General features: G+C 41.8%; 2 protein-coding genes across 2 annotated transcripts; one reads left to right on the top strand and one right to left on the bottom strand.

The window, feature by feature from the left end:
- Window positions 1-3608: 3608 nt before the first annotated feature.
- LOC142722939 (uncharacterized) lies at window positions 3609-6052 on the bottom strand. Its single transcript, XM_075848923.1, has 3 exons — window positions 5745-6052; window positions 3811-4570; window positions 3609-3698 (listed from the first exon to the last, which is right to left on the bottom strand). Exons 1-2 carry the CDS (start codon window positions 5800-5802, stop codon window positions 3852-3854), a joined length of 777 nt encoding a protein of 258 aa, XP_075705038.1. The 5' UTR covers window positions 5803-6052; the 3' UTR covers window positions 3609-3698; window positions 3811-3851.
- A 970-nt stretch (window positions 6053-7022) lies between these two features.
- LOC142722938 (uncharacterized) lies at window positions 7023-9411 on the top strand. The gene is made up of 2 exons (XM_075848922.1): window positions 7023-7276; window positions 8451-9411. The coding sequence occupies exons 1-2, from the start codon at window positions 7219-7221 to the stop codon at window positions 9167-9169; spliced, it is 777 nt and encodes a 258-aa protein (XP_075705037.1). The 5' UTR covers window positions 7023-7218; the 3' UTR covers window positions 9170-9411.
- The last annotated feature ends 2603 nt before the right edge of the window (window positions 9412-12014 follow it).

A 12014-nucleotide genomic window follows, 5' to 3' on the forward strand; every position in this document is an offset into this window, starting at 1 on the left:
AGGGGAGACATTTCCTCAAGCTGTTGCAGGAAAATTTTATAGGCCAGTTTGTGGAAGACCCTACTAGAGGTGAAGCTCTGTTGGATCTGGTCATTTCTAATAATGCAGAGCTTGTTGGGAACGTCAATGTTCGTGAAAACCTCGGTAACAGTGATCACAATATAGTTACATTTTACCTATACTGTAAAAAACAAACACAGGCTGGGAGGGCAAAAACATTTAATTTTAAGAAAGCCAATTTCCCCAGGATGAAGGCGGCAATTCAGGATATAGACTGGGAAGAACTAATGTCAAATAATGGGACAAATGATAAATGGGAGATTTTCAAATCTACTTTGGGTTATTATAGTGCAAAATTTATTCCTATAGGTAACAAGTATAAACGACTAAAATTAAATCCCACATGGCTTACACCTTCTGTGAAAGGGGCAATACACGACAAAAAAAGGGCATTTAAAAAATACAAATCTGAGGGTACGTCTGAAGCCTTTGTAAAATATAAAGAGCTTAATAAAATCTGTAAAAATGTAATAAAATTAGCAAAAATACAAAATGAAAGGCAGGTGGCCAAGGATAGTAAAACAAATCCCAAAAAATTCTTCAAGTATATAAATGCTAAAAAGCCAAGGTCTGAACATGTAGGACCCCTAGATAGTGGTAATGGGGAGTTGGTCATAGAAGATCAAGAGAAGGCAGAGTTACTGAATGGGTTCTTTTGCTCTGTATATACAACAGAAGAAAGAGCAGCTGATGTAGCCGGTGCCAGTGCTGTTAATATATCAGTTGATATATTGAATTGGATGAATGTAGATATTGTCCAAGCTAAATTAAATAAAATAAATGTGCACAAGGCCCCGGACCAGATGGGATACACGCTAGAATTCTTAAAGAGCTTAGTTCAGTTATTTCTGTCCCCCTTTTCATAATATTCAGAGAATCTCTAGTGACTGGAATAGTGCCAAGGGACTGGCGCAGGGCAAATGTGGTGCCTATTTTCAAAAAGGGCTCTAGGTCTTCCCCGGGTAATTATAGACCAGTAAGCTTAACATCCATCGTGGGGAAAATGTTTGAGGGGCTATTGAGGGACTATATACAGGATTATGTGACAATAAATAGTATTATAAGTGACAGCCAGCACGGTTTTACTAAGGACAGAAGTTGTCAAACTAACCTAATCTGTTTTTATGAAGAGGTGAGCAGAAGTCTAGACAGAGGGGCCGCTGTGGATATAGTGTTTATATGAAGAGGTGAGCAGAAGCCTAGACAGAGGGGCCGCTGTGGATATAGTGATTATATGAAGAGGTGAGCAGAAGTCTAGACAGAGGGGCCGCTGTGGATTTAGTGTTTTTGGACTTTGCAAAGGCATTTGACACTGTCCCCCATAGACGCCTAATGGGTAAATTAAGGACTATAGGTTTAGAAAATATAGTTTGTAATTGGATTGAGAATTGGCTCAAGGACCGTATCCAGAGAGTTGTGGTCAATGATTCCTACTCTGAATGGTCCCCGGTAATAAGTGGTGTACCCCAGGGTTCAGTGCTGGGACCACTATTATTCAACTTATTTATTAATGATATAGAGGATGGGATTAATAGCACTATTTCTATTTTTGCAGATGACACCAAGCTATATAATATAGTTCAGTCTATGGAAGATGTTCATGAATTGCGGCAGATTTAAACAAACTAAGTGTTTGGGCGTCCACTTGGCAGATGAAGTTTAATGTAGATAAATGTAAAGTTATGCATCTGGGTACGAACAACCTGCATGCATCATATGTCCTAGGGGGAGCTACACTGGGGGAGTCACTTGTTGAGAAGGATCTGGGTGTACTTGTAAATCATAAACTCAATAACAGCATGCAGTGTCAATCAGCTGCTTCAAAGGCCAGCAGGATATTGTCGTGTATTAAAAGAGACATGGACTCGCGGGACAGGGATGTAATATTACCACTTTACAAAGCATTAGTGAGGCCTCATCTAGAATATGCAGTTCAGTTCTGGGCTCCAGTTCATAGAAAGGATGCCCTGGAGTTGGAAAAAATACAAAGAAGAGCAACAAAGCTAATTAGGGGCATGGAGAATTTAAGTTATGAGGAAAGATTAAAAGAATTAAACCTATTTAGCCTTGAAAAAAGACGACTAAGGGGGGACATGATTAATTTATATAAATATATTAATGGCACATACAAAAAATATGGTGAAATTCTGTTCCATGTAAAACCCCCTCAAAAAACAAGGGGACACTCCCTCCGTCTGGAGAATCTATGGAATAGCCTACCGCAGGAGCTGGTCACTGCAGGGACAGTAGATGGCTTTAAAAAAGGGTTAGATAATTTCCTAGAACAAAAAAGTATTAGCTCCTATGTGTAGAAATTTTTCCTTCCCTTTTCCCGTCCCTTGGTTGAACTTGATGGACATGTGTCTTTTTTCAGCCGTACTAACTATGTAACTATGTAACTATGACATGTGCCACTTTATGTGGTAATAATAACTTTGGAATGCCTTTATTTATCCAAGTGATTCTGAGACTGTTTTCTGGTGACACATTGAACTTTATGTTAGTGGTAAAATTTGGTTGATACATTCAGTGAAAAACAGAAAAAATTACAGAAAATGTGGTGTAAGGCAGATGGTTATAACACACAAAATAGTTATTAGTTAACAATTTGTTTTTTTAAATAAAGGACTTAATATTGAAAAAAGTTTTTTTATACAAGTGTTTTTTTTTTGTCTCACTAGGTGACTTGAAGTCAGGAATCCCTGATCGCTATTCTAATACACTGCACTACATGCGTAGTGCAGTGTAAAAGTGTTGTCAGTTACTCACTGACAGCAAACCTAAGGCAGGACAAACTAGGCTTCCGTAGATGACAAACCCGGAGGCCATTGTTAGGCCTCCTGTTGCCATAACATGATGGAATAGAACGTCAAGGAGCAGGAAGGGGTTAAAGGATCTGCTAACGTCTTGGTGCCAGATACCACAGGACACTTTTAAAGATCTTCTGAAATCCATGTCCCAACGGGTCAGAGCTATTATGGCAGCACGAGGAGGACTACACAAGGCAGGTGGTTTTAATGTTATGTCTGGATGGTGTATATGTTAGTAATTAATTTCTATTCATTTGTACATTGATGGAAATTAGGGTATGTTCACGCGCAAACTCAAAAATATCTGAAAATACAGAGCTGTTTTCAAGGTTTTCAGCGTTTTTTACGGCCGTTTTTGGAGCTGTTTTCAATATTGTCTAGGAAAAACGGCTCCAAAAGCGGCCCATAAGTGACTTGCACTTCTTTTGTGAACATACCCTAAAAAAAGAGTATTTTTTCTGTGATTTTTATTTTTACAATATATATCAATCACCCTAAATATTGTAATCTTGGGGCCTACATTGCTCCTATGTAAACATGGGAACGCCACCATTCTCACCAGTTTTAAGGCGTAATGTAAGTCTTAGGCCAAAATGTAGTAGTAGTCGAAACGCCAATCCAACCGAGATGGAATATGAAATATCCAAAATAGAAGGGAGTCCCAGGCATAAAATAAGATAAGATAACTTTATTAATCCCCGAAGGGAAATTCCAGTATCACATAAATGGATTCTGGGAAACGGCATCAGGGATCTTTTATTATTAGGTCTCTGTGCAGATTGAGATTCTGGCGTCCAAGGTGAAGATGATGAAGAAGACTAGGTGGTACTGTAGACAAAACAAAAAATAATCAGACCAGACGATAATCACTCAGCAATATACTGGTGCCGAAGCTCCAGCCATGATTTCACAAAAATACTATAGATGTCAGTGATCATACCTGTACTGCTGGTGTTTCTTCTGCACCACAGCTGTTGGTACTTATCTCCTCCTCTTTCTTTGAAAGGCATGGACGCGGCACAAGGGACAGCGTGGATTTGTCGGGATCCAATGTGCAATACAAGGCAGATGGAATATGTGAGAACATGGCAGAACGGTGACTTGCTCTCCAATCTCATAGTCCTCTAGGCATATAGTGCAGGACTGGATGTCTTCGTTTTCAGTAAAGGTTCGAGATGGGAGTCTATCAATCTGCCTGCCTCTCCTGCCTCGCCGACGTTGTCTTCTCTGCACAGGTCTGCTGTCTGTGGTCTCTGTTGTCGACTGTTGGTTGGGAAGCAGCTGACTGGTGCTTGGTGTTGGCTCCACCAGCCTGTTAGATGTTTGCTGAGGAGATATGCTTCCTTCTCTGGACGGCTGCAGGTTTGGTAGCGGCTCACTGGTGCTGGGGTCTTGTGTTGGTTCCTCCAGCCTTTCGGATCTCTCCTGAGTAGTTGATGGAGTAGACGCAGGCTGGGATTCTCCAGAAATTCTGAGCTCGGTCGCACTATTAATACGACGGCCACTTGTCGTTTCAGACTGTTCTATTGGCTCAGATCGTAATGGGGACCGGCTTCTGTCCGCTCCGTCTTGCTGCAACCTACGGCGCGGTGGAACTTGACCACGTCTTCGTCTCCTGTCGGGGACATTGTCATGGTCTTCATCCTGTTCCACACTCTGACGCCTTCTATGTCCAGATCTTAATCTTCCATCAGCAATGCCTAGATGTGAAACAATGTGTATAACATATATTAATTATGTACAGAAAAAATGGGAAAAAAGATCAATACCAGACATTTCCTATGGACTCGCGTGGCCTTCTTTCTAGAGGAAAGCTCCCATGTCTTTCTAATCTTGGACAACCGTTTTAATACTATGAATATATACACAGTCGAGTCACATTATTATAACTACTACTAATATCCAGAGTAACCGGCGTGTGCAGCACGGACAGCAGTAGACGGGCTGGGAGTGACTCAATAAGGTGCTGGTAAGTGGTCTCATATGTGGAGCCTCGCTGACTCCATACATCCCACATTTACTGGAGGGTGCGTGGGGGAGGATCCATAAAGCGAACAACACGATTGACGTGGTCCCACAGATGCTCAATTGGGTTCAAGTCTGGAGAAATAGGGGGCCAGGGAAGTACTTGGAAGTCTTGGTCGTGCTCTTCCAACCACTGTCGGGCATTTATAGTCGTGTGACATGTCGCATTGTCTTGCTTTAAGATTCCATTTGCTCCAGGGAAGACAATCAGCATGTATGGTGGATGTGATCTGTAACGATGGATTCATATCTAAATCGGTTCAGAGCCTTCCATATGGATGAGTGGCCCAGAGAATGCCATGGAAAAATACCCCAGGCGCTGACGTCGCCGCCAGCTTTTTCCAGCAATGGTTGTAAAGTCCATCCTTTCGATGAAGCAGAAAACTTGATTTATCGGAGAAGACAACCCTTTGCCAATCATCGGTGCTCTGAGACCAATACTGCCGTGCAAATTGAAGCCATTTTCTCTGATGCACCTTTGTTACATAGGAGCAGTGACCATCCGTCGGGTTCGGAGCCCCATACGCAGTCGGGTTCGCTGAACTGTTGTATTAGACATACGTCTGGTAGCCAACGTTCACCTCTCAAATACATGGCACGTGGTGCTCTGCAGTTTCCATGTCCGTTATTCCCAATGATGCCATTTGTCCACTCACGATACACTGTCACCACAGCAGCACGCGAACAGTTCACAAACTGCGCTGTTTGAGAAATACCGCCGCCCTTGGTCCGAAAGCCAATAATCATCCCTTTTTGCAACTGAAAAACGGTGCATTTTTTGCGGACGCAAAACGGACACGTTTGTGTGAAACTAGCCTAAATGTATCTGATATAACAAGTTCCACTTACCTTGATTTATCCGGGAACTTTCGTCTATTGCAAGCTGCAAGAGTTCTCGGTAACTCATTGTTCCTTGTTGCAGGCGGCTTGATGTTTAAATTCAGGAACAATGGAAAAACGGGATTCCTCAAATAAGAGGGAATCTACCACGATGTTCAGAAGTTGCACTGGTGTTTAAGTGCCCTGAACAGATGATGTAGTAGTCGCTTTGTAGCACAAATTTGCTCTTTGAAAAACCAAGTGAAGTTTCAGCATCAGCATCAACTCGAGATATGGCACTGATGTGACCGCGCTTGGGGTCCTTAGAACTTCACGCCATTGTGATGTCACTGCTATAGATGCCACACCCTCCATTGTTCTGATGACATCACTGCCTGCAGTGATGTCATAATGCTTACGGTATGTCATAAACGGTCCCCTGCTCTGCATTATACCAATCACTGCAGCAAAGCCTCCAAATAAAAAAATAAATATATATTACATTTTTTTATATTTACATATTGCAGCTGAAAATCTCTAATATTTGTTTAGTAAATGTTTCTCTATAATTGTTTAGTAAATGTTGTAGCACACAATTCATCTAAGTAAAAGTCTTAGTAAGTCTTAGAGACTTAGTCTTAGTAAGTCTTAGTCTCAGTGTAATTTGTACTTCCAGATAGTGCAGCTTAATGTCGCTGATTGTGACCCCAGTGATCAGATTTAATCTGTGATGGAACTTGAGAAGTGTTGAATTCCCCTGCAGCGCCACCACAGGAGAAACTAAGCATTACACAGTGAAATCAATAAGAGACTTGTCCTTTCTTAACTTAGAATTCCCCAATAGGGTATTTACAATGGGTTTCTTATACCAGACAACCTCTTTAGGTTATAAAGGATTCTTATTTACTCCAGAATCATCTAGTTTTAGAAAAATAAAGTTACATTTCCACCTCTCCATTGTGGTAATCTGTTACTAAGACTTTTACTTAGATGAATTGTGTGCTACAACATTTACTAAACAATTATAGAGAAACATTTACTAAACAAATATTAGAGATTTTCAGCTGCAATATGTAAATATAAAAAAATTTAATATATATTTATGTTTTTTATTTGGAGGCTTTGCTGCAGTGATTGGTATAATGCAGAGCAGGGGACCGTTTATGACATACCGTAAGCATTATGACATCACTGCAGGCAGTGATGTCATCAGAACAATGGAGGGTGTGGCATCTATAGCAGTGACATCACAATGGCGTGAAGTTCTAAGGACCCCAAGCGCGGTCACATCAGTGCCATATCTCGAGTTGATGCTGATGCTGAAACTTCACTTGGTTTTTCAAAGAGCGAATTTGTGCTACAAAGCGACTACTACATCATCTGTTCAGGGCACTTAAACACCAGTGCAACTTCTGAACATCGTGGTAGATTCCCTCTTATTTGAGGAATCCCGTTTTTCCATTGTTCCTGAATTTAAACATCAAGCCGCCTGCTACAAGGAACAATGAGTTACCGAGAACTCTTGCAGCTTGCAATAGACGAAAGTTCCCGGATAAATCAAGGTAAGTGGAACTTGTTATATCAGATACATTTAGACTAGTTTCACACAAACGTGTCCGTTTTGCGTCCGCAAAAAATGCACCGTTTTTCAGTTGCAAAAAGGGATGATTATTGGCTTTCGGACCAAGGGCGGCGGTATTTCTCAAACAGCGCAGTTTGTGAACTGTTCGCGTGCTGCTGTGGTGACAGTGTATCGTGAGTGGACAAATGGCATCATTGGGAATAACGGACATGGAAACTGCAGAGCACCACGTGCCATGTATTTGAGAGGTGAACGTTGGCTACCAGACGTGTGTCTAATACAACAGTTCAGCGAACCCGACTGCGTATGGGGCTCCGAACCCGACGGATGGTCACTGCTCCTATGTAACAAAGGTGCATCAGAAAAAATGGCTTCAATTTGCACGGCAGTATTGGTCTCAGAGCACCGATGATTGGCAAAGGGTTGTCTTCTCCGATAAATCACGTTTTCTGCTTCATCGAAAGGATGGACTTTACAACCATTGCTGGAAAAAGCTGGCGGCGACGTCAGCGCCTGGGGTATTTTTCCATGGCATTCTCTGGGCCACTCATCCATATGGAAGGCTCTGAACCGATTTAGATATGAATCCATCGTTACAGATCACATCCACCATACATGCTGATTGTCTTCCCTGGAGCAAATGGAATCTTAAAGCAAGACAATGCGACATGTCACACGACTATAAATGCCCGACAGTGGTTGGAAGAGCACGACCAAGACTTCCAAGTACTTCCCTGGCCCCCTATTTCTCCAGACTTGAACCCAATTGAGCATCTGTGGGACCACGTCAATCGTGTTGTTCGCTTTATGGATCCTCCCCCACGCACCCTCCAGTAAATGTGGGATGTATGGAGTCAGCGAGGCTCCACATATGAGACCACTGACCAGCACCTTATTGAGTCACTCCCAGCCCGTCTACTGCTGTCCGTGCTGCACACGCCGGTTACTCTGGATATTAGTAGTAGCTATAATAATGTGACTCGACTGTGTATATATTCATAGTATCAAAACGGTTGTCCAAGATAAGAAAAACATGGGAGCTTTCCTCTAGAAAGAAGGCCACGCGAGTCCATAGGAAATGTCTGGTATTGATCTTTTTTCCCATTTTTTCTGTACATAATTAATATATGTTATACACATTGTTTCACATCTAGGCATTGCTGATGGAAGATTAAGATCTGGACATAGAAGGCGTCAGAGTGTGGAGCAGGATGAAGACCATGACAATGTCCCTGACAGGAGACGAAGACGTGGTCAAGTTCCACCGCGCCGTAGGTTGCAGCAAGACGGAGCGGACAGAAGCCGGTCCCCATTACGATCTGAGCCAATAGAACAGTCTGAAACGACAAGTGGCCGTCGTATTAATAGTGCGACCGAGCTCAGAATTTCTGGAGAATCCCAGCCTGCGTCTACTCCATCAACTACTCAGGAGAGATCCGAAAGGCTGGAGGAACCAACACAAGACCCCAGCACCAGTGAGCCGCTACCAAACCTGCAGCCGTCCAGAGAAGGAAGCAGATCTCCTCAGCAAACATCTAACAGGCTGGTGGAGCCAACACCAAGCACCAGTCAGCTGCTTCCCAACCAACAGTCGACAACAGAGACCACAGACAGCAGACCTGTGCAGAGAAGACAACGTCGGCGAGGCAGGAGAGGCAGGCAGATTGATAGACTCCCATCTCGAACTTTTACTGAAAACGAAGACATCCAGTCCTGCACTATATGCCTAGAGGACTATGAGATTGGAGAGCAAGTCACCGTTCTGCCATGTTCTCACATATTCCATCTGCCTTGTATTGCACATTGGATCCCGACAAATCCACGCTGTCCCTTGTGCCGCGTCCATGCCTTTCAAAGAAAGAGCAGGAGATAAGTACCAACAGCTGTGGTACAGAAGAAACACCAGCAGTACAGATATGATCACTGACATCTATAGTATTTTTGTGAAATCATGGCTGGAGCTTCGGCACCAGTATATTGCTGAGTGATTATCGTCTGGTCTGATTATTTTTTGTTTTGTCTACAGTACCACCTAGTCTTCTTCATCATCTTCACCTTGGACGCCAGAATCTCAATCTGCACAGAGACCTAATAATAAAAGATCCCTGATGCCGTTTCCCAGAATCCATTTATGTGATACTGGAATTTCCCTTCGGGGATTAATAAAGTTATCTTATCTTATTTTATGCCTGGGACTCCCTTCTATCTTGGATATTTCATATTCCATCTCGGTTGGATTGGCGTTTCGACTACTACTACATTTTGGCCTAAGACTTACATTACGCCTTAAAACTGGTGAGAATGGTGGTGTTCCCATGTTTACATAGGAGCAATGTAGGCCCCAAGATTACAATATTTAGGGTGATTGATATATATTGTAAAAATAAAAAGCACAGAAAAATTACTCTTTTTTTAGGGTATGTTCACAAAAGAAGTGCAAGTCACTTCTTGGGCCGCTTTTGGAGCCGTTTTTCCTAGACAATATTGAAAACAGCTCCAAAAACGGCCGTAAAAAAACGCTGAATACCTTGAAAACAGCTCTGTATTTTCAGATATTTTTGAGTTTGCGTGTGAACATACCCTAATTTCCATCAATGTACAAATTAATAGAAATTAATTACTAACATATACACCATCCAGACATAACATTAAAACCACCTGCCTTGTGTAGTCCTCCTCGTGCTGCCATAATAGCTCTGACCCGTTGGGACATGGATTTCAGAAGATCTTTAAAAGTGTTCTGTGGTATCTGGCACCAAGACGTTAGCAGATCCTTTAACCCCTTCCTGCTCCTTGACGTTCTATTCCATCATGTTATGGCAACAGGAGGCCTAACAATGGCCTCCGGGTTTATCATCTACGGAAGTCTAGTTTGTCCTGCCTTAGGTTTGCTGTCAGTGTATTAGAATAGCGATCAGGGATTCCTGACTTCAAGTCACCTAGTGAGACAAAAAAAAAACAGTTGTAAAAAAAACAACTTTTTTCAATATTAAGTCCTTTATTTAAAAAAACAAATTGTTAATTAATAACTATTTAGTGTGGTATAACCATCTGCCTTACACCACATTTTCTGTAATTTTTTGTTTTTCACTGAATGTATCAACCAAATTTTACCACTAACATAAAGTTCAATGTGTCACCAGAAAACAGTCTCAGAATCACTTGGATAAATAAAGGCATTCCAAAGTTATTACCACATAAAGTGACACATGTCATAGTTACATAGTTACATAGTTAGTACGGCTGAAAAAGACACATGTCCATCAAGTTCAACCAAGGGACGGGAAAAGGGAAGGAAAAAATTTCTACACGTAGGAGCTAATACTTTTTTGTTCTAGGAAATTATCTAACCCTTTTTTAAAGCCATCTACTGTCCCTGCAGTGACCAGCTCCTGCGGTAGGCTATTCCATAGATTCACAGCTCTCACAGTAAAGAAGGCTTGTCGCCTCTGCAGGTTGAACCTTTTTTTCTCCAGACGGAGGGAGTGCCCCCTTGTTTTTTGAGGGGGTTTTACATGGAACAGAATTTCACCATATTTTTTGTATGTGCCATTAATATATTTATATAAATTAATCATGTCCCCCCTTAGTCGTCTTTTTTCAAGGCTAAATAGGTTTAATTCTTTTAATCTTTCCTCATAACTTAAATTCTCCATGCCCCTAATTAGCTTCGTTGCTCTTCTTTGTATTTTTTCCAACTCCAGGGCATCCTTTCTATGAACTGGAGCCCAGAACTGAACTGCATATTCTAGATGAGGCCTCACTAATGCTTTGTAAAGTGGCAATATTACATCCCTGTCCCGTGAGTCCATGCCTCTTTTAATACACGACAATATCCTGCTGGCCTTTGAAGCAGCTGATTGACACTGCATGCTGTTATTTAGTTTATGATTTACAAGTACACCCAGATCCTTCTCATCAAGTGACTCCCCCAGTGTAGCTCCCCCTAGGACATATGATGCTTGCAGGTTGTTCGTACCCAGATGCATAACTTTACATTTATCTACATTAAACTTCATCTGCCAAGTGGATGCCCAAACACTTAGTTTGTTTAAATCTGCCTGCAATTCATGAACATCTTCCATATACTGAACTATATTACATAGCTTGGTGTCATCTGCAAACATAGAAATAGTGCTATTAATCCCCTGCTCTATATCATTAATAAATAAGTTGAATAATAGTGGTCACAGCACTGAACCCTGGGGTACACCACTTATAACCGGGGACCATTCAGAGAAGGAATCATTGACCACAACTCTCTGGATAAGGTCCTTGAGCCAATTCTCAATCCAATTACAAACTATATTTTCTAAACCTATAGTCCTTAATTTACCCATTAGGCGTCTATGGGGGACAGTGTCAAATGCCTTTGCAAAGTCCAAAAACACTAAATCCACAGCGGCCCCTGTGTCTAGGCTTCTGCTCACCTCTTCATATAAACACTATATCCACAGCGGCCCCTCTGTCTAGGCTTCTGCTCACCTCTTCATATAAACACTATATCCACAGTGGCCCCTGTGTCTAGACTTCTGCTCACCTCTTCATAAAAACAGATTAGGTTAGTTTGACAACTTCTGTCCTTAGTAAAACCGTGCTGGCTGTCACTTATAATGCTATTTTTTGTCACATAATCCTGTATATAGTCCCTCAATAGCCCCTCAAACATTTTCCCCACGATGGATGTTAAGCTTACTGGTCTATAATTACCCGGGGAA

This window comes from Rhinoderma darwinii, unplaced genomic scaffold (assembly GCF_050947455.1).
Source record: "Rhinoderma darwinii isolate aRhiDar2 unplaced genomic scaffold, aRhiDar2.hap1 Scaffold_545, whole genome shotgun sequence".
Lineage (NCBI taxonomy): Eukaryota > Metazoa > Chordata > Amphibia > Anura > Rhinodermatidae > Rhinoderma > Rhinoderma darwinii.